Source organism: Gobio gobio (assembly GCF_949357685.1).
Source record: "Gobio gobio genome assembly, chromosome: 2".
Lineage (NCBI taxonomy): Eukaryota > Metazoa > Chordata > Actinopteri > Cypriniformes > Gobionidae > Gobio > Gobio gobio.
In genome coordinates this window covers 61,208,209-61,233,434 of record NC_137098.1, presented here as the reverse complement: position 1 = coordinate 61,233,434, position 25,226 = coordinate 61,208,209, and the positions used below count along the sequence as shown (strand labels likewise).

The window sequence follows — 25,226 nt, the reverse complement described above, 5'->3', positions numbered from 1 at the left end:
CTCGTACTAGACCGACGTGCTCCCAGTTACGAGCTCTGACGTCACATAGCCCGTGAAACATCAATGGCGGCCCCTACGGATGCGGTGTTTATGGAAGTCGTACACAGTATTTTACAAATAACGTCAAATAAAAGGTATAACAGCTTATCTTGCCTAATGCGCCATTTTTCTCCTCCGTTTCCCTCAAATAAACAAGGAGTAAGCACCTTTGGCGATAGAAATGATTGTAAATGAGCATAAGCCCTGTACGGTCCGCCATGCTTTGTTTACATCTAGCTACCATAATTCCTTGCGCTCAGGCAGGTTGGCGTGACTCTGCCTGGAACGCTACAAAGTCGAGAGTCGTGGTTTGAAGGAACACAGCATTAAATAACAGACAGAAACGAGTTGATTAACTAAACACAGCTGAACCGAACTTAACTAACCAGGGTAACCAAGAAAACAGACAAGTGGCGGGAAACTAAGACAAAGGATCATGTGACAGAGTCAAAACACAACAGAAAGACCAAACAGACATGTGACAAGTATAGTTCAAATACTTGTTTAATGGCATCTTTTTATGAATGAAGGCCAGGATCACTGTCACTAATACTGCTACTGATGTCTCTACCCAACCCCCCAGTTTTAAACATTAATTATAGCCATTCAACATTACAGTGTAAGTGAAAGCTATCAATTTTTGTACATTTATTAGGCTTTCGAGAAATTTGAATTTAAGTGAACTTAAAATAATCCTCACATAAACCTGAACATTTTTGATAACGGTTGATAACATGCGGAACTAGCTCCTTCTGCTGGCTGTAGTCTTTAGGCTCTGGCCAAAAAATCCTCAGATGCTGCAAAATGGCAATATTTGTGTCATCTGAGGATTTTTTCCAGGAATAAATAGCATTATTATCTCGTCGCAGGGGGATATGAAGGGGGAAAGTACCATCATTTTAATATACTACCGGGTTTCTACTGATACAAAGCTTAATGTTAAATCGCTGAAGTTACCCTTTAACTCATTTAAGAAACATAATTATGGTTATAATAATTATAATAATGGTATAAAAGCATTAGCATGAATAAGAGTGTGATCATATAATGTAACGCTAGCCAAAGGATGACAGAAAAAATGGATGCTGCATTAATTGTGTTAAATATTTTGAACGTGTTAAACTAGAAAAAATGAATTGCATGTGTTAACACTTTAACATTGATTGCTTACCGTCGGCTGTGGAGGTGGAGATGTCAACTCCCATGATTCCACACTCCCATGATTCATCGCGCCAAGCTACGCCTTTGTTATTGTTTTGAATAAGCGACTTCTAGCGGTGAACTTGCATACTGTGCCTTTAAAGCGCTGTAGACGTAGTAGATGTGGCATACAATACAGTTCAAAAGTTTGGGGTCAAGATTACTTTTGTGTTTTTGAGAGAATTCTCTTATGCTCACCAAGACTGCATGTATTCGATCAAACATACAGTAAATATTGTGAAATATTATTAAAATTTACAATAACTGTTTTCTATGTTAATATATTTTAAAGTGCCCCTATTATGCTATTTTAAAGTTTCCTAATTTAGTTTTGGAGGTCTCCTACAGCAGGTTTACATTCATCAAAGGTCAAAGAACTGTTTCATTTTCTCATAATATAGACTGCAACAATGTTCAGTGATTCTCAAACTACTCAATGGATGATTCAGTCTCTCTAAATCCCTCCTTTCCCAGAGCCTACTCTGCTCTGATTGGTCAGATGGCCCAGTCTGTTGTGATTGGTCTACTCTGCTCTGATTGGTCAGATGGCCCAGTCTGTTGTGATTGGTCAACTCTGCTCTGATTGGTCAGATGGCCCAGTCTGTTGTGATTGGTCAACTCTGCTCTGATTGGTCAGATGGCCCAGTCTGTTGTTATTGGCCTACTCTGCTCTGATTGGTCAGATGGCCCAGTCTGTTGTGATTGGTCTACTCTGCTCTGATTGGTCAGATGGCCCAGTCTGTTGTGATTGGTCAACTCTGCTCTGATTGGTCAGATGGCCCAGTCTGTTGTTATTGGCCTACTCTGCTCTGATTGGTCAGATGGCCCAGTCTGTTGTGATTGGTCTACTCTGCTCTGATTGGTCAGATGGCCCAGTCTGTTGTGATTGGTCTACTCTGCTCTGATTGGTCAGATGGCCCAGTCTGTTGTGATTGGTCAACTCTGCTCTGATTGGTCAGATGGCCCAGTCTGTTGTTATTGGTCTACTCTGCTCTGATTGGTCAGACGGCCCAGTCTGTTGTGATTGGTCTACTCTGCTCTGATTGGTCAGATGGCCCAGTCTGGTGTGATTGGTCTACTCTGCTCTGATTGGTCAGATGGCCCAGTCTGTTGTGATTGGTCTACTCTGCTCTGATTGGTCAGACGGCCCAGTCTGTTGAGATTGGTCAACTCTGCTCTAATTGGTCAGATGGCCCAGTCTGTTGTGATTGGTCTACTCTGTTCTGATTGGTCAGATGGCCCAGTCTGTTGTAATTGGTCTACTCTGTTCTGATTGGTCAGATGGCCCAGTCTGTTGTAATTGGTCTACTCTGTTCTGATTGGTCAGATGGCCCAGTCTGTTGTAATTGGTCTACTCTGTTCTGATTGGTCAGATGGCCCAGTCTGTTGTAATTGGTCTACTCTGTTCTGATTGGTCAGATGGCCCAGTCTGTTGTGATTGGTCTACTCTGTTCTGATTGGTCAGATGGCCCAGTCTGTTGTAATTGGTCTACTCTGTTCTGATTGGTCAGATGGCCCAGTCTGTTGTAATTGGTCTACTCTGTTCTGATTGGTCAGATGGCCCAGTCTGTTGTAATTGGTCTACTCTGCTCTGATTGGTCAGATGGCCCAGTCTGTTGTGATTGGTCAACTCTGTTCTGATTGGTCAGATGGCCCAGTCTGTTGTGATTGGTCTACTCTGTTCTGATTGGTCAGATGGCCCAGTCTGTTGTAATTGGTCTACTCTGTTCTGATTGGTCAGATGGCCCAGTCTGTTGTAATTGGTCTACTCTGTTCTGATTGGTCAGATGGCCCAGTCTGTTGTAATTGGTCTACTCTGCTCTGATTGGTCAGACGGCCCAGTCTGTTGTGATTGGTCTACCACGTACAGCGTGTATTTCGGAAACAAGCGCCATTACCATAACTGAACTCCAGCTCCGTCTAGAGGCTTCTGGATTCTGCGATAGTACACACTGTAAAGACAGTAACGATGACGTCGATTTTACATCAATCCCAGCGTGAGTCCGAATCGATGAAACATTGGAAGAACCCGAACCTGGAGCAGGACGTTTCTCAGTGTTGCTACTCAGTTTGAGGTACATTATGAGATGTTTCAACTGTAGTGTGTGACCATCAACAAACCTGTGTGTGTGTGTGTGTGTTTCTAATTTATTGCGGTGCACATGCGGGAACTGTATCAATAACAGCGCATACGTGAATGACTGATGTAACATTAAAGTTTGCAAAACAAATCTTGCTCCATCCTTTGGGAAGGGCCAGACCTACACAATAATGTAGTGCATAGCGTCTTCTCGACATGATGCTATCCAGTATCCACAGGAATCGACTGCAGCGTTTGAGGTGGTTAAGGTTTCCCTGGGGTCTGTGCGCACAATAAGTGGACGGGCAGTATGTTAATGTTCATCTCGATGTCACAACGAAGTGGCTTGGGATTCGTTTGAAATTACTCAGAGTCGACTCTTACTTTTGAGAGACAATAACTTTATATATACGGTGCACTTTCAGATTTAAAACTTTGCAGGATGTTTTCATTCACTTAGAACTATGTTACACACTACATGAAAGGTAAATAGAGGCACTTTAAAATGTAATTTATTCCTGTGATGATATCAAAGCTGAATTTTCAGCATCACTACTCCAGTCTCAGTGTCACATTGTCCTTCAGAAATCATTCAGATATGATGATTTGCTGCTCAAGAAACATTTCTTAGTATTATCAATGTTGAAAACGGTTGGGCTGCTTAATATTTGTTTTTGGAAACCCTGATTCATTTTCAGGATTGAACATTTAAAAGAACAGCATTAGTTTGAAGTATAATTACTATGTAACATTATAAATGTTTTTAAGTGTAGTGTAGTGTTTGGTCAATTTAATCCGTCCACGCTGAGTAAAAGTATTTCTTTAAAAAAATTATACTGACCCCAAACTTTTAAATGCCTAGCGTACCGCTGAGACTGAATCATTGAATCGGTGAACTGAACTCTTATTCTTTGAGTCCAGTTTAAAAGAACCGGCTGACTGAATCTGTCTGTTCACTGAACCGCTTCTCACCGCGGGAAGATTCTGTGTAGCTCGGAATGAAAAACAGCCTGCATGTCTGAAGCAACATGAGAATGAGGAAAACATGAACTTGGGGAAAGTCTAGTCATCAGTATTTGAGGTTATACACCCAAAACAGTTATTTTGAATTGCTTGACTGGTTTTCTTACAAAGAAAAGCAATGGAATTAAACACAAGGTTTTTCTGTCACTCTTTGTTTTCCGTGTCTGTTATTGTGTGACGTCTGGAATGCAGTAAAGTCAGCTTTTGGGAAAACACCTGTAGTCAGCCATCAAACCTTAGACACAGTCTTTTCATTTGGATGTTTTTCACTACCACAAATGTCAGTGACTTAACACAGGAGTTACCTATTACACCTGTATGTTAAGTACCATCTGCATATATGCATCTCTAAAAGTATTGCGTCTTTAGGATGCATGAAATATAAGTGTTGCTTGATACTTTCTTCTAAAAGGCCACACAGATTGCACAACAAAATCATCATAAATGTATAGTAAATATTACTAGTAAAGAACATTGCTGACCCTCAAAGGATGTGTTTCAGATCAGAGTTTGGAGTACAGCCTGACTGAGGACTACTGCAAGAACCATTTCCTGGTGGGTCTGCTTCTGCGAGAAGTGGCCGATGGACTCCAGGGCTGCCCAGAGATCAGACAGCTGGCTGTGGCCGCACTCAAGAACCTCATGATCAAACACGCCATGGACGACAGATACAATGCTTTTAAGGTAAGTTATGTGAGCGTATCATTTTACAAGTGTAAATCACTTAATCCTTCCTTCCTGCTGCTGCTGCTGCTGCTGCTGTATTGAACAGTGTCATTATTTGACCCCAGAAGGATGATTGCTGTTTTGCATGTGCAACTTTACATAACTGTTTTATAACGTTACTGTTAAGGGGGCTTTCACACTGGGCTCAATTCATGCACAGTGATGGGAATAACGGCGTTATAGATAAACTAACGGAATTATTTTTTTCTGTAACGAGTAATCAAACGAATTACTGTTTCTCCCGTTACAACGCCGTTAGCGTTACTGAGAATAAAATGCGGCGTAACTATAATTGAGCTCACTGAAGCGGTTTTCATCCGAACAGGCTCTCTGTCAGTCGGACCGGCAACATTTTTTTTTCTCTGGTTGGTTGGTTGGTGTGTGTGTGTGTGTGTGTGTGTGTGTGTGTGTGTGTGTGTGTGTGTGTGTGTGTGTTTGTGTGTGTGTTTGTGTGTGTGTTTGCGTGTGTGTGTGTGTGTGTGTGTGTGTGTGTGTGTGTGGGCATGATTTTGTGAAATATCAGGACACAAATGTGTATAATGACATGGGTATGACATAGTTATTACAAAAAGAGGGTGAAATATGAGGACGTTCCCCATGTCCTCACTTTTCAAAATGCTTATAAATCAAACAGAATTAGGTTTTTTTCACAGAAAGTAAACTGCACAGTCTCCTGTGATGGGTAGGTTTAGGGGCTGGGGCAGTGTAAGGGGATAGAAAATACGGTTTGTACAGTATAAAAACCATTACACCTATGGAATGTCCTCACATTTCACAAAAACAAACGTGTGTGTGTGCGTGCGTGCGGGCGTGCATGCCATGCGTGTTTTTGGTACACATGGTACACATGGTACAGATGATTGGTGGGTGGGAGACAAGGTTGAGGTTGATAGGTTGAGTTCACACACACACACACCTATGACACACACACACACGCACCAACGACCAGTCCAGGAGGAGTCAGAGCGATGGCAAGTCCAACGACTTCAAAGGTAGCGTTCGCAAACTGGAAGTATAAACACTACTTTCCCCTCGTTGAGGTGAAAAGTAAGAATGTTTATATAACATGCAACTTATGCCCAGGAAGAAAGAGTCTCTCTCCACGTCGGTGGCAAGTAATTCTAATCTAATGAAGCGCCTCACATCATCACATGCCGCCACAAAATTAGTGGCTAAAAACCCAGGTGATAACGTGAGCTCCACTACCAAAGGAGTAGTATAGTACTGATAATATTTACACAATATTTACACTATACTAGGTAGTGGTGTCAACAATAATCGATTCAGCGATGCATCGCAATGCGGGGCATGCACGATTCAGCATCGATGCGGCAAAGTGCCATAATCGATTATGTCACCGTTTATTTTCTGGCCTTGAGTTGGACAATAAAGTTGTGAAGTTTAAATTACTTCCAGGGTCATAACAACAACAATCAAGATGGCTGAGGCGGAGGGAGATGACCGCGATAGACGGGTAATTAAAAACGCACCCAAAGCTTGGAAAGCGGACATCTGGGCACATTTCGGATTCTGACGCCGGCTTCACACCGCACGCGTTAGCAGGGCAGGAGCGGTGGGTACGGAGAGCGGGAGCCCGCGCCCCCGTTGTGGATTCACACTGGCAGCGTTTGTCTCGCGCAGCTCGTATATTGCAAATACAGACAAATATTGTACATTATGTAACATTTTCCGGTCTTCTCCTGCGAGCCCCGTCTGTCTCGTGCTTTGATTTATGATGGGCAGCATATGCTGCAAATGCGACCGTGTTCCCCTCTGTCCCAACACACATGCATATATAACTTGTTGTATATAAGTAGTTCACATGATAAATGTAAGTTAACATTAAAGTGAATATATGCTTCTAGTTTTAATCATTTAAACAGGCTTTTGAAGTTTGGGCAAAAACTTCTGGCAGTGTTGTGTTTTTAATTTTTTTAACAGCTCTGGATGTCATATGGTGATTGTGAAACACACGGGGCACTTCACTACATGATTTCATGGTGAAATTTGTTATTTTCCATGTTAATCTGGTCAGTTTTGATCAAGAACAATCCACTGTGGCTTTAAATCAGCGTGAGCAGCGCGGCAAAAATAGACTCGGCGCCGAAACGATCGCGGCACTGCTGCTTCTGCTCCTGCGATGCGATGCGCTGCCGCGCCGCCTCTGCGTACAATGTGAATGCTGTCTAATCTGTTAACATGGGCGCCGAAAAAAATATGCGCTGCTTATGCCCTGCTAACGCGCCTGCCACACTAAAATCAAGCACGTGAGCAATACAACTAACTTCACGAACCATGTTTATCGTTGGCATCCTGAGTTGGCTTCAACAACAACAACAACAACACAAAAAGTTGACACATCCCAGCCAAGAATTGACGAGTCGCTAGTGTCAACGTTACGGTGTGTGTTGCACGGAATATTTTTATTGCTGGGTGCCTGGGTGGTGGTTGTTGTTACAATAGTGTGACTAATTACGGATTAATATTTGCACAGGAGTTGATGAAGTGCCCTGTCTTAGAGCTTTTTACTCTGTAAAAAAAAACGCTTATGTTCACTGCTGGAAAAAGTTGGCTTAGTTGGTTATTATTGCTCTATATAATTTCAAATGGTTCTAAAGCAGAGAGAACACAGTAGTTACTTTCCCTGGTAATTAGTTACTTTTATAATGATGTAACTCAGTTACTAACTCAGTTACTTTTTGTAAGAAGTAACTAGTAACTATAACTAATTACTTTTTTAAAACAACGTGCCCAACACTGTTCATGCAGTCCGAATGTGATTGTTCCCGGCTTCCCCCGCAGTGTTGGCCTGGTTTCAGACTCACTTGATTCTATCGAACCCTGGTTCATTTGCGTTCATCTTACAAATGTGCATGCTGTGTGATCGGAAAGAGAGCATAGGTCAGTATAGTGGGCCTCGTTTATCAATATATCCTACAATCGAGCGCAGAAATCATCATGGTTCACGTGTGATTTACGAAACATTCGTATGCAGTCAATCCCATCGTACGAATGATCGTACGTTGATAAATGTGTCGGCTCAAAACAATCATCATTCGATTATCACGCCCCAGAAAATTCATGCTTTAGAAGCCTCGCCCCTAAAGTTTACGACATGGAGAATCGTAACCCTGTCAAGAAGAGGAAGTATCTCATGAAAAAGAAATTGATCTTACTCCAAAAACACCCGTTAACCTCGTAATTGCAAATAATTGTAGGCCTATTAAAGGGTTAGTTCAGCCAAAAATGAAAATTACCCCATGATTTACTCACCCTCAAGCCATCCTAGCTGTATATGACATTCTTCTTTCAGACGAATACAATCTGAGTTATATTAACAATTAATAAATGTCCTGGCTAAATTATATAATGGCAGTGAACGGCAGCCCAAAATTTGAAGCACAAAAAAGTGCATCCATCCATTATATAAGTTCGGCTCCAGGGGATTTATAAAGGCCTTCTGAAGCGAATCGATGGGTTTGTGTAAGAAAAATATCCATATTTAAAACGTTATAAAGTAAAATATCTAGCTTCTTCCAGACCGCCTTTCGTATTCAACTTACGAAGAAAGTAACACCTTTCGCAATTCAAAGCGCTTACGCTACATCCAACGTCATACGTCGCACCAGTTACTTTTTTTCCGTAAGATGACTGCATATAGTGTATATTAAATATCAGTAAATAAAACAAAACATTTACAGACATTATAAACACTATAAACTAGGCTATTTTCCCCTCACTTCACAACAAATCCTTCAAATTTAACAGTAGCCTATTCAGAACAGAACAAGAATGAAAAATAAGTAGCTATAAATGATATATTAAACCATAAAATAAAACAAGCTATAGTGGCGTTCAGTATAAACAACATATAACCTAATGGCCTCACCTCTCTCATTCGGCAAGATTCCAAATGTGTTTCCATATTTTCCATGTAACATTTGGTTGCTAAGCTATTATTCATTATGTAAACAAGGTTTTGCATTTCACTCGTGTTCCAATATCCTCGTAAAACAGCATCCCTCACATGCGCAACAATGTGTTTGGTTGGATGCTGAATTTACAGCGGACCATTTCAATTGAGCAGTGTAACTTTTATGTTTGGATGACTGCATTTTAGTTTGATGATGAATAGTCTCAGCCTCAGACGTCACGCCCACGACCCGCTGGCTGAACGTCTGATGCATATGGCACACTTATCTGGAAACACTTCAGGAGTTTTGAAGTCATCATCTGAATTCTACAGGAGATGTGAGTCCGCGAGACGTGTGTTTCTTTCTTTAACAGTCCACTTGGAAACAAATGCCCTGACGCCAAACTCCCTAGTCGGAGAGGATGAATGGCTAGTCTCGTGTAGCCAGACCTTCAGACTAACGGCAGAAGGTCTGGACTCTATCGCAGCTTTCATTGGTCAAGGACCACCCAAGAGGACGTTTGACTGACGTGTGACGCAACCGATCACAGTTAGTTTTGTTAGGGGCGTGAAAATGTAAAGTCGATGTCCCTGCAATAACAGACCAGCGTCCATCTATAAATTATTAATTCATGAATGTTTTCATGGCAACAATGGAGCCGCAAACTTCACATACTTTTGAAAATCCAGGAGTTTGGCATCACGGCATTTGTTTCCAGACGGACCGTTAAAGAACGCGACACACACGTCTTGTAGAATTCAACCAATCAGATGACGACTTTGAAACTCCTGAAGTGTCCAGTTAAGTGTGTGATATGCATCAGACGTTCAGCCAACCGTCCGAGGCTGAGACTAATGAATGGCAAATATCAAGTTAGCAACGCTAAAACTGATATGTTGTGTGATGTGTGTGCGGCACTGTGCGCGCGTGAGGCGCCTACACACGATCGGCCCTATTTATTCAATTCCTTTTATATAGTTCATTTTATTGTTTTTATGTGTGAATCCTCATGTTCTGTTGTTTATGCTGCTATTTGCGAATGTAAAGCTAAAAACATTTCTGTTGTTTGAATGGGTCCTAGACACCCTTCTATTCTAACTTTTCGTTTTAATAGTTAATGCTCAATTGGTGAGCTTCAGGATAATAATCTAAATGAAGGAAATGCTCTCATACAGTTCTCCACCAGATTTACTGCGCTGCACTCAACTTCACGCTAATTCAAAAACTTGCGTATACGAGCTGAGACTTGGCGTGAGATTTGATCGTAGCCACTGCTCCATATTGATAAATGTCAAGTTTTGTTTTGTGAAAATTACTTTGTTGTTGTTATTGTTGAACAAAATGTTTTAAATCTCAATAAAACGGGCTAAAACGTGTTCAAAGCAGGACCCGAGTTATATCTAAAGAGCAGAATATCATAGAGATGGACTTTAATGGATGGACTTTTTACTAGTAACTAGAACCAGTAAGCGATCGGCCAGACTGCCATAGCAACTTCATAGAAAAGCTCTAACAACCTCACACATTAGTTTCTGAATATGTACAAATCTAGCTTATTTGGATGTTTTGTGTTCAGTAAAATCATGCTTTTATGAATTAAATATGTAATTTAATTCATCTTAGAATTTACAAAGTAAATAAATGTATCTATTAATAAATAATAAACACCACAAATACAGTAGTGGCCAAAGGTGATGTCCGGCCTAGGAAAATTGACATCTTCACCTTTTATTAAAATATTATTAATATGTGATTGAAGACTTTGTAAGCAAATATATATATATATATATATATATATATATATATATATATATATATATATATATATATATATATATATATATATATATATATATATATATATAGATAGATAGATAGATAGATAGATAGATAGATAGATAGATAGATAGATAGATAGATAGATAGATAGATAGATAGATAGATAGATAGATAGATAGATAGATAGATAGATAGATAGATAGATAGATAGATAGATAGATAGATAGATATATAGATAGATATATAGATATATATAGATATAGATATATATAGATATATATATAGATATATATAGATATATATAGATATAGATGGTTTAATCAAACTTGTAAGGTTAATTACAACAAATATTTCCTTTGGACATAACTTTTGGCCGCTATTGTAAGTGTAGTTTCTGTACAGTATATCACGAACAGGAAGCCATGCACATTTGAGATGACCACAATGAATAAACAGGTCGATGTTATTGAAATTTGCAACATTTGCATTTGATCTTTTATCAAGGTGGGTGGACAACAACAATACAAAGAAATCCTCGAGTTGTGTCCATGCTGTTGTGACCATAGCCAAGTAACAGCTGCACATTGTGTTTGCGTTCACCTCAGACAGACATCTGTCTGTTATGCAAATGCCAGACTTAGTCCATCCAGATTAAAGTTCCAGATCGTTGCCACAGACACGACTCTCGAGCTCCTGCTGCAATCGCATTTCTTGAGAAGTCTCTGTGATCCGTTTGCTCTGAACAACTCTCATATTTTCTTTAACACTGTGACTCAGCTACTGCTGGTGCCAGAACCTCTGTAAAAAGAGTCATGGGAAATATACAGAACGGCGTGAACATGGTGTGGTTTTTAGATTTGAAACATGCCTAGACTTCCTAAGCTGTAAATCAACATCGTAAAAATGACAAGAAATGACATTCATTTTCTAAAAACATATGGGACAGATCATTCCAGGAATATTTCCTAGAAGTTTAGTCTTAGTACAGTTTTGTTGTATAAAATTAAATATAATAATTTTGTGATTTATTATTATTATTATTTCTATTTAGCTTTAGTCTACTTTAAATTTTAGTTAAACTTATACTTATTTTATTTCAGTTATTTGCCAAGTTAACATTTCTATTTTAAGCTTTTCATCTAATATTCAATTTTATTCCAGCTTTATTTCTAATAACGAAAATAGTTTTTTTTTATGATTTGTAATTGTTTTAGTTTTAGTTAACAATAACAACACTGAAAGACACTTGGGTTCTTTTGACTTGCAATTTTTGCAGAACCAAGTCAAAATACCAACTTCTGACATGAAACTCTACACGGTGCTGGTATGAGGGGCCGTATAGACCATAATTATTGAAAAGCCTCTTACAAACACTAGTGAAACGAACACATTGACCAACCTTAGTGAAATTCATTCCTATGCATAACTGAAATGAGAAAAGAAGATTTCAGTAGTTGATGAGAGCTAATTTCACTGGAAAAGGAAGCTGTGTCCACACTTCCATTTAATTTGGCACGTGTCTCACAAACTCTTCTAGGTAATGGCAGTTAGTCGAGTTGTATAGGAAGCCATTCGTAATGAAGTGGTGCGAAACGCACGGTTACAGAGCTCGCAACGCTGACGTGTCTTCGGCGCGGCTCAACGGACCAAGCGCACGACCGACTGATTTTTGCAGCTGATTTTACTCAAATTAGGTGTACCAAACCATCCCACCATCAGGGCCGTACGTAGGGTTTCATAATTACAGAGGGAAAAAAATATAGTTTGCTAAGGGGGTTTGGGGGCATGCCCCCCATGAAAATATTGATTCCCCTGGTGTAAATATGTGCATTTTAAGATGTTCGAGGGCCAATAGCTTTTGTTTGAGGGACATTAAAGCCATGCCAGTATAGCATACATTATTTGTCAAGCACATCCTGATAACAGATACTTGAACATGAGAGTCAGGTTAAATGTTGCAATGAATGAATGCTTTTTACAGAAGTTATTATTCTTTGTTAATATTAGTTAATAAAAATGCAACTGTTCATTGTTATTTCTTGTCAGCTCAGGTCCATTAAATAATATTAACAGATACAACTTTTAATAACGCATAAGTAAATGTTGAAATTAACAGCAACTAAGATGAACAAATGCTGTAAAAAAAAAGTGTAAACAAAAGTTTAGAAATAAATAGCCTATTAAGTCTTTAAGTAGCCTGTTAAGTATTTGAATGTACTTAGATAGTGATATTAACAGACCAAACTCAGTAAACATCATACTAATAAAGTAGCCTATAACGCTTTTCTATGGGAGAAAAAGGCTTGCGTGTGATTAAACATGTAGCGTCTGTGCTCATCTTATTTTTTGTACATAGTATCGTCTTAATACAGTAAGGCTGTGTGTCCACCAAAGTGTTTTTTCACCAGACTGGCTGGCATATCCAGTTGTTTTCAAGGGGAGCGCTGCATTTTTAGAACGCCATGAGCATAAAGAGGCGCTGAGCGTTTATTTCACGTTCAAGCGCTGAGCGTTTTTTACCGGTCGCCGAGAGTTGAAGAATGTTCAACTTTGAGTAAAACGAAGCGCTCATCACTGTCACTTTGCACCCAGCCGTCAAATCACAGTGGAGGAGGGGCGGGACAAATACAACACCGACCAACCGCCACATTCTGCTTGTACAACGTCAACAGATGACAACAAGAAGCATAAAAATAGAACAAAATGATTTAAAACAAGAGCCAGAGCAAATACTTTACATTTTATCTGCATTTTTATATACAATCAATACAGAAAAAAACTATCTGTGAAATTAGATACTAGTAACACTTCCTCAGATATTCCGTATCATAGCAAGCAAAGAGTCTCAACTGAAAAAACGCTGCACTGCCAAAACACCCTCAAGCGCCCACAGCGGGACGTTTTCAGCAGAGCGCCTAGCGTTTTCACCTGGCTAAAAATGTTTTTGTGGACACAAGGCCTAAGCCACGTTAACAGTTTTTCACGTTAAGCATTTTAAAATGTCCCGTTACGAATTACAATGAATCACGTAGCCTATATTTTCAACAAAAATTGTGAAATGAATCAAATGTTTAGCTATTAGTTTGCATTTCTATTGGCCGTTTAAAGTTTCTATTGTAAAACCGCTGACAAATATTAAATGTTGAGAGTTTATTGCGCACTTTATGACCGAAGCATCGCACTGGAATTCATGATCAGCTTTCAGCAGCTTCTGTGAACATAAAGCCCACCTACTTTGATTTGATCATCTCAAACATTGGTATTAATGAGAGTAGCAGCAGTAGAGCAGCAGGGTATCTATTCAAAAAGACCAAATACATGTACTGTGGTACTCAGTGTGTTTCGACCGCAGGAACCGGGGTCTAAATGAAGTTCCGGGTAAAAATTCCCCCCTTAAAACGGCCCTGCTCGTGAGGTAGTACTTTTTCTAAGTTCAGGAACTTTCGGGGGTGGGACTTGGGCGCTGAACATGCTGATTGGTTGAGTTCACGCAGCATATTATTTCAACCTAAAAGTCAGTTGCGGTGCGTGCAGTAAGAGTCGTTTGCTAAAAATACTACCGATGGACCGACGACGAGGTTCAGGCTTTAAGTGTATTTGCGGAAGACGAAATCCAGTGGGCTCTGGACGTCACCTGACTAATCTTCCCGGTACTTTAGACCGGGAGTTCCTGGGACAAATTGTTCCGGGTAATTTCGGTGGAAACTGGGCTATTGTCATAGCCATTACCATGCTAAACTCTTTCGAGAGTTGATTGAACTCGCATTTTTGTTGATTATTGTGTAACACATAGCGAAATTATTGTTAAAATAGTTTGTTCCTGCATTATTAAAATCATGGAAGCGTTTGAAAAATAGATGTTGTTCTTTTGAAAGCCGCAGGGCACACACAGAGTCTAAGTGTTGAAATATGCAGAGTGAAACAAACACTAATAGAAAGTCAATTGCTTTAGCAATCATTGGTAAGTGACTTACAATGCCTTCCATTCTTTCTGCTGTCATAATCATTCATTTACTGTTAACCTCATGACAGAACCAACAGGCCCGCATCTGTTTGCTGTACCTGCCACTGTTTGAGCTGCTCTACCAGAACCTGAGTCAGATGAACAGCCCAAGGCAACTCTGCAGAAATGGCCTCGGCCTCATGGTAAACGCCCATTTGTCGCTTATCTGTGAGTCATTGTTGTTCTCTGCTGTCAATATTTTATGCAATGTGCATTGCAGTCCAAATCAGAGGTATTTGAAAAATATTAACTGGCATTAGTTGATTTTTCATTGTAATCTTAACAGAAACATTATAATGAAATGCTAATAGAAACTTCCACCTTCAACTCTGACTGTAGTGTGGGAAGCAACTTTCATTCGACTCTCAAATGTCCATCGGATAACTTCGAAATGGGCATTTTGCATATTGTTATTTTTAGCTTTACAGAATTAGAAGTATAATCTGAATCAGTCAGATAACATATATGTGCTGTCTTAGAGTTTACAGATGGATCAGTTATTTTCCTTCGTTGTAGCTGTTTTTTCTTGTTGGCAGTGTGTGTTGGTTGTGGGTGTGTGTGTGTGTTGTTTCAGTATTTACTGATTGGGTTTACTTTTGCGCTGTTGTATAACTTGAGACATGTGAGTGCTATATTTAAATGACACGTCCTAATGTAAATGTTAACCTTCAAAATTCTTGATCGGGAGTTGGATAAGCACTTCCTGTTTTCTTATGCTCCTTTAGTACCGGGATGATTTGTCAGTGGACAGCCGCAGAAGCAGCACTATCGTTGATAAGGAACCTAGTGAGTATCAATGTTTTTTGGCAACAGAAATTACAAATAACAGACAAACACACAGTCTGCATTTGTTTATGCGTTTCACAGCTGGTGTCGCCGCCCAGAATGGACACGTTAGGAAAGGAGAGTCCAGAGGCTCTATGTATGGAGATCCTGGCACTCCAGACATCAATGAGGTGAAACAGAAGCAGCCATGATTTCACAGCAGGTCTCCAGTGTTGGGGAGTGTTACGTTTAAAAGTCAAACTCACAAATTAGGTTACATTGTTACTTTTTATGGCAATTTTCCTTACTTTTTACATATACAGTAAAAAGTATTCAAAAGTTAAATCTTAGTTTCAGTTACATTATTATATATTTTTTTTCTTCTCAATGTAGTAATGAATTTTCATATGTATTATTTATTTCTTGTTTATTTATTTAATTTTAATCGAATTTTTATTTATTTATATTAATGATTTATTTTATTTATTTTTAATCTAATTTAATTTATTTAATAGATTAATAACTAATCATTTTTATTTTAATCAAATTTTTTATTTATTTAGATTTAATGCATTGGTTTACTAATTTATTTTAATCTTATTATTTTATTTATTTATTTATTTTTACAGTTTTTTTTCCCCTAGACTTTTCCACAGACCCCCTGTCACTCTCTTGCGGCCCCCTGGGGTTCCTTTGATGTTCCCGGTCAAAAATCACCGGCCTTTTAAAAATAGCTTGTAAATCGCTTGTTATGCTATATTACCACCAAATATTGGATTCAATCTTTTTGTCAACTTGTTTTCTTTCCATTATGATTGATTATCCATTATATATTCTTTTTGAAACTGATTGATCATAGGCCTCATTGATCTTAAGATAAAGTTCAAAAGAAAGCCTGGAATAATCTAAATAGTTTGTGTGTGTGTGTGTGTGTGTGTGTGTGTGTGTGTGTGTGTGTGTGTGTGTGTGTGTGTGTGTGTGTGTGTGTGTGTGTGTGTGTGTGTGTGTGTGTGTGTGTGTGTGTGTGTGTGTGTGTGTGTGTGTGTGTGTGTGTGTGTGTGTGTGTGTGTGTGTGTGTGTGTGTGTGTGTGTGCGTGTGTGTGTGTGTGCGTGTGTGTGCGTGTGTGTGTGTGTGTGTGTGCGTGTGTGAGAGAGAGAGAGTGCATTTATCCACGCATGCACAAGTCCGAGAACATGAAAAACATGCTTCTGAACATTAAATGTTTCTCTTATTTTCCCATATTCATTTTCACTGGATGGTCATTTTTGACCAATATAAGCACAGGTCATTGAGGCATATGATCAATCAGTTTCAAAAATAAATACAAAACCAAAGAAAACAAGTTGACAAAAAGATTGAATCTAATATTTGGTGATAATATAGCATAACGAGATTTATAAGCACATTTTTTTGTAGTCGGGTCATTTTTGACCGGGAACACCACAAGCGTAAGGTGAGGAAAACATTTTTGGGAAGAAGTGATACCCTGTGTGAGCAAAGTCAGTAAGTTTTAGTCAAATGCGGTATCATTTTCCAGAAAAAAAAAGAGGAAATCATCTCAGGGTCAAAATGACCCGAACACAACATAAGGGCTAAACAACATCATACTGTATATCATATTATATTTCTTTTACCCCAACACTGCTGATTACCTTACTTACATTACACACATCATGCATCATTTTTGCCCCCCCCCCCCTTCTGCTCAGTTAAACAGGCGCGGCTCCACTATGAGCACTGTTCCCGCAGCTGGCCGTTTGGGGCCGTATGAGGTCAAAGGGCTGCTTCTGTGTTACCTGCACATTGTAAGAACGTTGTCAGATGGTAAGTACACTTCAGCCTTTGGTTATCATCATAAAAGACCACCAGAATTATGTATCATGATTGTAGCCTCAAAACAGCTCAAACATGCATTTTAGACTGACCCTAGACTTAAAACTAATATATAAATATATAATCATTTCAAAATAACCCCAAGAAGTGCTTAATTGACTTGAACAGGGCAGATTGCTGTCACACGTGTCACAATGTCACACGTGAGCTGTGTCGGGCAGCTGTTTAAATTCTGTGGAAGTCTGTTGAATATCCGTTGGCGCTCCGGGGGTGCAGATTAACGCACACCTATCCTCTTATGACAGATACCAGGGTTTATCAGTCCTGCTCTTGGGCCCTTCCGGCGCCACACAGGTCACACTCCCACGTCAGCTTGTCGGCTCATTTGTAGAGTGATGCTTGATCTAAGTTGAGCGTGTCAGATAAGTGAGGCACCTAAAATGTGAAGTGCTGGAGCAGGATTTAGAAACTGATTTAAACAAGTTGGTGCTTGGTCTTAGATCAAGGGTTTCCAACGTTTGTAGAAACCCTGGAATTGTGATTTAAAGGATGGAGAAAATCACATAAATTCCTATTGAATATGTTCTAGATGTCGTGAGTTCCTGTTTAGAGTAAAACAAGTGACAATCACTTCCTTTTTGAGGTTCTTATTAGAGACATTAGTGTACCAGTACGTATATTAATTAAAACCTATTAAAGGTGCACTATGTAAAAAAATTTCAGTAAAATATCCAAAAACCACTAGGCCAGTGTTATATATTTTGTTCAGTTGTGTACTTACAATATCCCAAATGTTTCCAACTATTTGTAAAAAAATCATGAGAAAATTGCTATTTTCACCAAGGAACCGGGACGTGTGAGGGAGTCCCCTGTCGTTTTTTCTTCATATCTGCGTTACCTACGCTTTTTTATCTCACTGCCATGTGCAAACTTGAAGTCATCAAACTACGCCTTTGTTTTGAATAGGCAACCTCTAGCGGATGGAAAAGTTACATAGTGCAGCTTTAAATTCGCAATTTGTAATCTGAAATCCATTCCAGTAATCACTATGAAAAAAACATCTAGGAATCATGAAAGAGCATTGTGGATCCGTTGTCTAGGTTTCCTTAAACTCTTTAATAGGAAGAGGAGTTGCGCTATGTTGCGTTAATGCTTTTGTTTCTGTCTTACTCAATGTCTTCCTGTAGACACCCTGATGGCCTACTGGGCAAAAGTCAATCCACAAGACATCATGAACTTCCTCAGTCTGCTCGAGTGAGTGACATACTAACTGTCTCACAAGGTCTTGTCCTTGTGATACTTGATGATTGAATTATTAATGTGTTCCTACACAATCAGATAGTAAATGATACAAGTTGGTAAGATTTGTTCAATGTTTTTGAAAGAAGTCTCTTATGTTCAACAATGCTGCATTTATTTGATCAAATAAAAAACGCAGTAAAATTGTGAAATATTATTACAATTTCAAATTACAGTTTTCTATTTTAATGCATTTTATATTGTAATTTATTCCTGTGATGCAAAGCTGAATTTTCAGCATCATTACTCTTCAGTGTCACATGATCCTTCAGAAATCATTCAGATATGCTGATTTGCTGCCCGAGAAACATTTATTATTATCAATCAAAAACAGCTGTGCTGCTTAATATTTCACTGCTAAATACATATAAGTATAGAGGGTTGCCAGACTGAGTGGCAAAAGAGCTGCTGCATGAATGGATTTAATAGGGGAAACTACGAAAATGTGAGTAAAATAAATGATTAGCACTGTTTAAACTGTCTAATAAATATCGTACAGCCCTAAAAAATGTATAGTTTATTTAAAAACATCCAATTATGCAGAATATAAGATGGTAAATATTTAATTGATGAGTTGTCAGTACAATATAGGGTATGATTTTACCCCAAAATTCATCATTGGCTCAAAATGATAACTACAAATCTGCGTTTTGTAGTCTGGAGTTCAGTTGTTTCTGTGAATTACAGCGATCCATTTGCTTCTCTTTTCTGTAGCTTTTGGCAGTCCGTAAAAATATACCTCATATTTCTTGTCAAATCACTTCTACAGTCAATCCGTTTTAGATGTGTTTTGTGTGTTTTTCGCGGCATTCACGCTGAACTAATGCTGCCTCTCAGTCTTTTTGCCACTCAGTGGGCGTCACCGCAGTGACTCCAGCTGACGGTGACCCCATGATTCCGCCATGTTTCTCTTTCACACGACCCTAAGTCAAAGATCGGGGCTTAAAGAAAATCCTGAGCTTCCTACTTGTATTTACTGTACGACTTTGTGGTGCCACTCATGTGCGTTCAACATGTAAATGATGACCTTTCCAACATGACTTGAATGCACAATTAGGCACTGAAGTTATAAGAAAGTTTACACTAATTCCCACTTTAGGACTATAGCTATGTTTTCATCCAAGGTTGTGATTTTAACTGGGAATATTGCATTAAACATTTGCGAATAAAGCACTGTTTCCATCCAGCGAGCCGAAAATCTTCACTTCCTGATAAACTGGTGCTGAATATCATTAAGGAAAATTGAGGTTTCTGCAGTAGCATTTTTGGATATAATAAATAAGTTGCACTTCAGAGCGTGGAGATGAAATGCAATAAACGCAATCACGTTATCTTGCTTTCGTATTTGGGAACACAGTTGTGTAAGACATTCCTGCGAGGGAATTTTACCAAACCGCTTTGACGACAGACTTTGCTCAGGCATTTCAGAACAATCAAAACAGCTTTTCTGATGCTGTGCAACTAGATCTGGTTAGTCTAGTTATGCCGTCCCATCACGAAAAGTCACATGACTTTTTTGATGCGTTTAGATCGATTTATCTGCATGTTTTTTATGCATTATCCCAAGATGCATCAAACATGTTATTTTGTCTCTATGTGTTTATCTGGCTTTCTATCACATAATAAGACTAATCTGTCTTCTCTGATTGTAGGATCTGCATCGTCCAGTTCCGCTATGTTGGCAGGCGAAACATCAGCCGGTATGCTTGATAAGAACTCATGTTCCCAATTTAAGAGTTAACCACATTCAGATCACCCGTATTTTACATGAACCACAACTGTGACATTGTGCTGCCTGCTATTGTGTTATTAAAGCCATCTTTAAGTTTTAATGGTGTTTTTCAAGTAAGCAGTGGTATCAAGATTCGCACTGTTGCGGACAATGCATCTTTGTTTGTGTGTGTTCTTTAGGAGTCAGGAACCCTGGGTGTCGAAACTCTTCTCCTCTGAAAGGAAGTCTCAGACCATGCCGGTTCTGCGTGGTCGAGGAAGCCTCATGCAAGCAAAGCTGCAGCAGTTCAGCACTATGGACACCTCACTGACCCTGAACATGGGTAATCTGTGCACCCCTGTTGTTTTTTAACCTTCGTTGTGTGAAACACTGCATTATGCTATTCCTGCTCCTATATGCTATATTCTGCAACGTAAAACAACAAACTGCAACATAATGTAATGCAATGGACATAATAAATTATCTAATGTAATATAATGTAATATTATTTAAAATAATAACTTAAATTACAATGAAGCTTTACTTTAAAAAAAAAAAAAAAAAAGTCATAGCATCCATATTAAAAAATATGCCTGATATACACTAAAGTTCAAGTTTGGGGTCAGTAATTTTTTTTAATGTTTTTGAATAAAGGCTTGTGAGCTCACCAATTTATTTGATCAAAAAAGTAGAAACATTAATATTGTGAAATTTTATTACAATTAAAAACAATTTACTTTGTTTTAATCTTCGGTGTCACATGATCCTTTAGAAACCATTCTAATATACTGATTTGCTCAAAAATACTTTCTTATTATCAATGTTCATATCTGAACTTCAGCTCCGGATCTTCCTCAGCACTTGATACACCGTGATACGAACAGTAACACAAGCATCAGTTTTTGCCATCTTGGCAGCGCGTCACTCCCGGATAACTGAAAATGGGCAAAGAGGCGTGACATGGGCGGAGCTGAGGTGATGTGATGACTAACAGACAGCAGACAAACGGCTATCCACCTGTCACTCAAAGTGGCCACGCCCTTAATTATGCAGAACTTTAAGGCTTTATATAATGTAAACGAATGAGTTATAAAAAACATTCACCCCCCTCACAGTTGTCATGAAGGGCAAAATTAGCCGTATAGACCAAAACCACATTTTGTACCAGGATGTAAACATGTTTTATTCTGCTGTAAACATGTTTTTTTCATTTTAACATGGGGCTCAATGAGATTCTGCTCCCTTCTGGAGTCTGTCCCTAGTGGCCAGTCGATGAATTGCAGTTTAAGTCACTTCCGTATTGGCTTCCAGAGAAACTGGGGCTGGTCGCCGCTTGATTCCAGCGCGAATCCTCGTCCTTTTGAAGTGCAGCAAAGTGGATGCTCAGCGCTGAAAACAGCGTCTTCTCGACATATCGACAACACGAACCAAACTCTTCCAGTCTCAGCTACAACTACAGTGTTTGAGGGTCAAAGTGGACGCTGTTTGCGGGAAGCAAGTGAAGACCATAGGCTGGCATTATGCAAATGTGTTACAATTGGAAATTGGAATTGTGAATTAAAATACACCCAATGGAAACACGTCAATTTTGAAAAAACGTTTTTACGCTTACTTTTCAGGCAATTCGGAAAAGTCACATGATCATTCTTTAAAGATGGCGTGGTATGCTTGGACAGAAGACGAGAAGTTCAACTCATAAGACAAGATAATTATGGGAATACTGTATTCTAAACAACAAAGAAATGCCACAAATTATCAAGACCTCGAAGCAGATAGGAGTGAAACCTCATATGTGGCCGCTCTCAAGAATAAGGGGCTTTCCTTGCCATTAATGCTTGGAAAACACAACTACGTCTCCTTCGATTAAAATTAATGTGGTGGCTACAATATACATAAACATCCTTCCTAACATCCGTTGCCATGATTTTTTGAATGACTTACATAAAAAATTACATTTTACTCGCATTAAATCGGTTAATGGAAACTTTATTTGTTGTGCACTTTGCAAATTTGCTGACCTTTTACATTCACAAACAGCGATATTACACTGCATGCAAGATAATATCTGAAAAAGCATAATTGGGCCTTTTTTTGATGAGTAGCAAGTTTAAAAAACACAATTTATTTAGAAATATTTTGTAACATTATAAATGTCTTTATAGTCACCCTTGCTGAATAAAAGCATTCATTAAAAAAAAAAAACTTGCTAAACTTTTGAACATTAGTATATATCACTGAAATGCCAAAAAGCACAAGTTTATGAGAAAGTATTTTGACATTCAAAAATTGACACTCGCTACACCTTTAAATTCACCACCATAGTAAACCGAGGCCTTTCATCTCTTTTTGATGATTGCGGAGCGCCTAAAGGGACATGGTAGTGGAAAACAAAAATGAGATGGGAGTAAAAATAACAAGTCAATGCTTTTGTATTCCCCTGAGAAACTTTGCGTTTCGTTCACAAACCTTTTGAGTACTTTTACTTTTAGTTTTTTTTTTAAACTACATATTTTTTATAAATCATGTGAGTGAAGCCAGTTGTTTTCATTTTGCATGTTAAGATTAATGTGTAATTGTGTAATGTTGTTTCAGCTGGAGGCCCCACAGAAGGAGAGATCAACCACCAGTCTTTGCTTGAGGGCAATATGTCAACCGAAGCCTGCCTTACCGTGCTGGACGTCCTCTCACTCTTCACTCAGAGCTTCAAGGTAATCACCAGTCCAAACGCTTCGATCTGTCTTCTAGAGTTCATAATGAAGAAATATAAATATATTGATCCTTCCATAACCCGATAATGTGATTGACGGATCCTGACAGAATCAGCTGCTGGACAGTGACGGTCACAATGCTCTGATGACGAAGGTCTTTGACACGTACCTCACTTTACTAAAAATCGGACAATCAGAAGCAGCGATCAAACACATCTTTGCCTCTATGCGAGCCTTTATCATCAAGGTGAGATCAATGGATTTCTTTTGAAAACACTTAAAGGAATATTTTACGATTATTTACTATTCATTTTGGTGAAGTCAAATTTTAAACAATGACCACAGTCTTTAAACACAGCAACATGAAATGTTTTCAAAATGCTCCAGATTTTGCCTACTTGAACATTGATGTGTTTGTCTCTATTATATATGTTTTAGTTCCAGGTTCCCCTTTTCAAGGGCCGTGTAACGCTGTGCAGTTCGCTGTGCTATGAAGTCTTGAAGTGCTGTATGTCTAAATTAAGTGTCCTACGTGGGGAGGCGTCTGCCCTTCTTTACCTGCTCATGAGGAACAATTTTGAGTACACCAAGAGGAAAAGCTTCCTGCGCATGCACTTACAGGTATATAATAACAATTTCAGGCAAATGTACACACATCCTCATTTGATTAGCCTAATCTAAGGAGGCTACTCTTTCCGGTCACTGGGCTGGAAGACGCACGCGACCTTTATGAGAACTATGTTTTTTACTTGGAAAGCTCACAAAATCTCATGACAATTCGCATCATTCCTTTCTTTCTTTATTTTAGACAGTAGGAATCCCATCTTTACTGTATGTCAGCACATGTGTTCCTTGTTTTTAAACAGTCAACTCTTACACAATACTTTGCGGTAAAAGAGCCTTTGGATGTGGGGGAGGTTTTTGAGTACTGTAACCTAATGTTAGTTAGTTCGTTTATTTATTTATATAGCACCTTACAGACTACCACCGTAGTTCCAAAGTGCTGTACATTGCAGTAAAAAGAAGAAACCAACAGCACAACAAGACAAAACACAAAAACATCCATGCACTGATGTACTAAAATGCCAGAGAGTACAGGTACGATTTTAAGCGGCCCTTAAAAACATTTAGATTTATGGAAGATCTAACATCCAACGGCAGATTATTCCACAATCTAGGACCAGCGACAGAGAAAACGCGACCACCTTTCATTTTGAGACATGTATGAAATATGGAGTGGTTAATGCGTGGTTGCACGTTTGAAGGGGTGAATCATGACCTTGCACCACTGGGTACTTGAGCAAGACAGATCTACAGACAGTTTCTAGATCATAACTCCAGGGTTCCGGCGGGGCCTTAAAAAGTCTAACATTTCAAAATCAAAATTTTAGGCCTTAAAAAGTCTTACATTCGCTGAAGTATTGAGTTTTAGGTCCTAAATCATTTTAAACAGGTCTTAATTTTCCTACGTCCATGTAACGCAGGACGCTGATGCTAGAGCGCTGCGGGAGCATTAATGAGCAATAGAGGTGCTCATTGAAACGCTCCCACAGCGATTTAGTGTGTGTTTTATCCGGGGTGTTGTAGTTCTTTCTTTCGCTAGTCCAACTATAGTTCGACAAACTACAAATGAGACCAACATGCATCTTATATTGCAGCTAATCAGCTTCTGTGTTATTGGCACGAGTCTCTTTCGGATTGTACCAGAGACACATCAAACGGATTTTATTCTTCAGCTGACAGTTCTCCAGTTCTTCTAGTTCCGCGATCGTGAAAGCGAAGGCGAATCTTTCTCACCTGCCATCTCGCATAATGACCAAATAACAGTCTGATATGCCTGATAGCACACAAAAAAAGAGTTAATAAACCACAAACTCAGTGACCGATGACCGATGTCATTCTGACTGTGGATTCTATGCTCGCGTTTGCCGCCTGCCAGCGCTACACAAAAATACACACCCTTTACTTGATTACTTTGAGAACTTTTTACTTATATTAAGCAGTTGCTTATTGATGTGGTTTACTTGTAAGATTTTGGTCATATTTCCCACTTTAAGCGATCATGGTATTAAAGCTAGATAGCACACCACTGGACCTTTTATTGTCCTGTGTGACTATTGTGCATCTAACATAATTATATGGTAA

The 25,226-nt window shown here is 39.0% G+C and overlaps 1 protein-coding gene across 2 annotated transcripts in view; it reads left to right on the top strand.

Annotated features, from left to right (window-relative positions):
• The window catches only part of dock11 (dedicator of cytokinesis 11), a 136,430-nt gene that overhangs the window by 69,667 nt on the left and 41,537 nt on the right, over positions 1-25,226 (top strand). For both annotated transcript variants that reach the window (XM_079841962.1, XM_079841961.1), the window contains 11 exons: positions 4,845-5,026; positions 14,794-14,907; positions 15,490-15,550; positions 15,632-15,720; positions 17,240-17,354; positions 18,551-18,617; positions 20,315-20,362; positions 20,574-20,716; positions 22,966-23,081; positions 23,191-23,328; positions 23,520-23,702. In XM_079841962.1, coding sequence (XP_079698088.1) covers positions 4,845-5,026; positions 14,794-14,907; positions 15,490-15,550; positions 15,632-15,720; positions 17,240-17,354; positions 18,551-18,617; positions 20,315-20,362; positions 20,574-20,716; positions 22,966-23,081; positions 23,191-23,328; positions 23,520-23,702 — 1,256 coding nt within the window. The remainder of the gene's footprint in view (positions 1-4,844; positions 5,027-14,793; positions 14,908-15,489; positions 15,551-15,631; positions 15,721-17,239; positions 17,355-18,550; positions 18,618-20,314; positions 20,363-20,573; positions 20,717-22,965; positions 23,082-23,190; positions 23,329-23,519; positions 23,703-25,226) is intronic.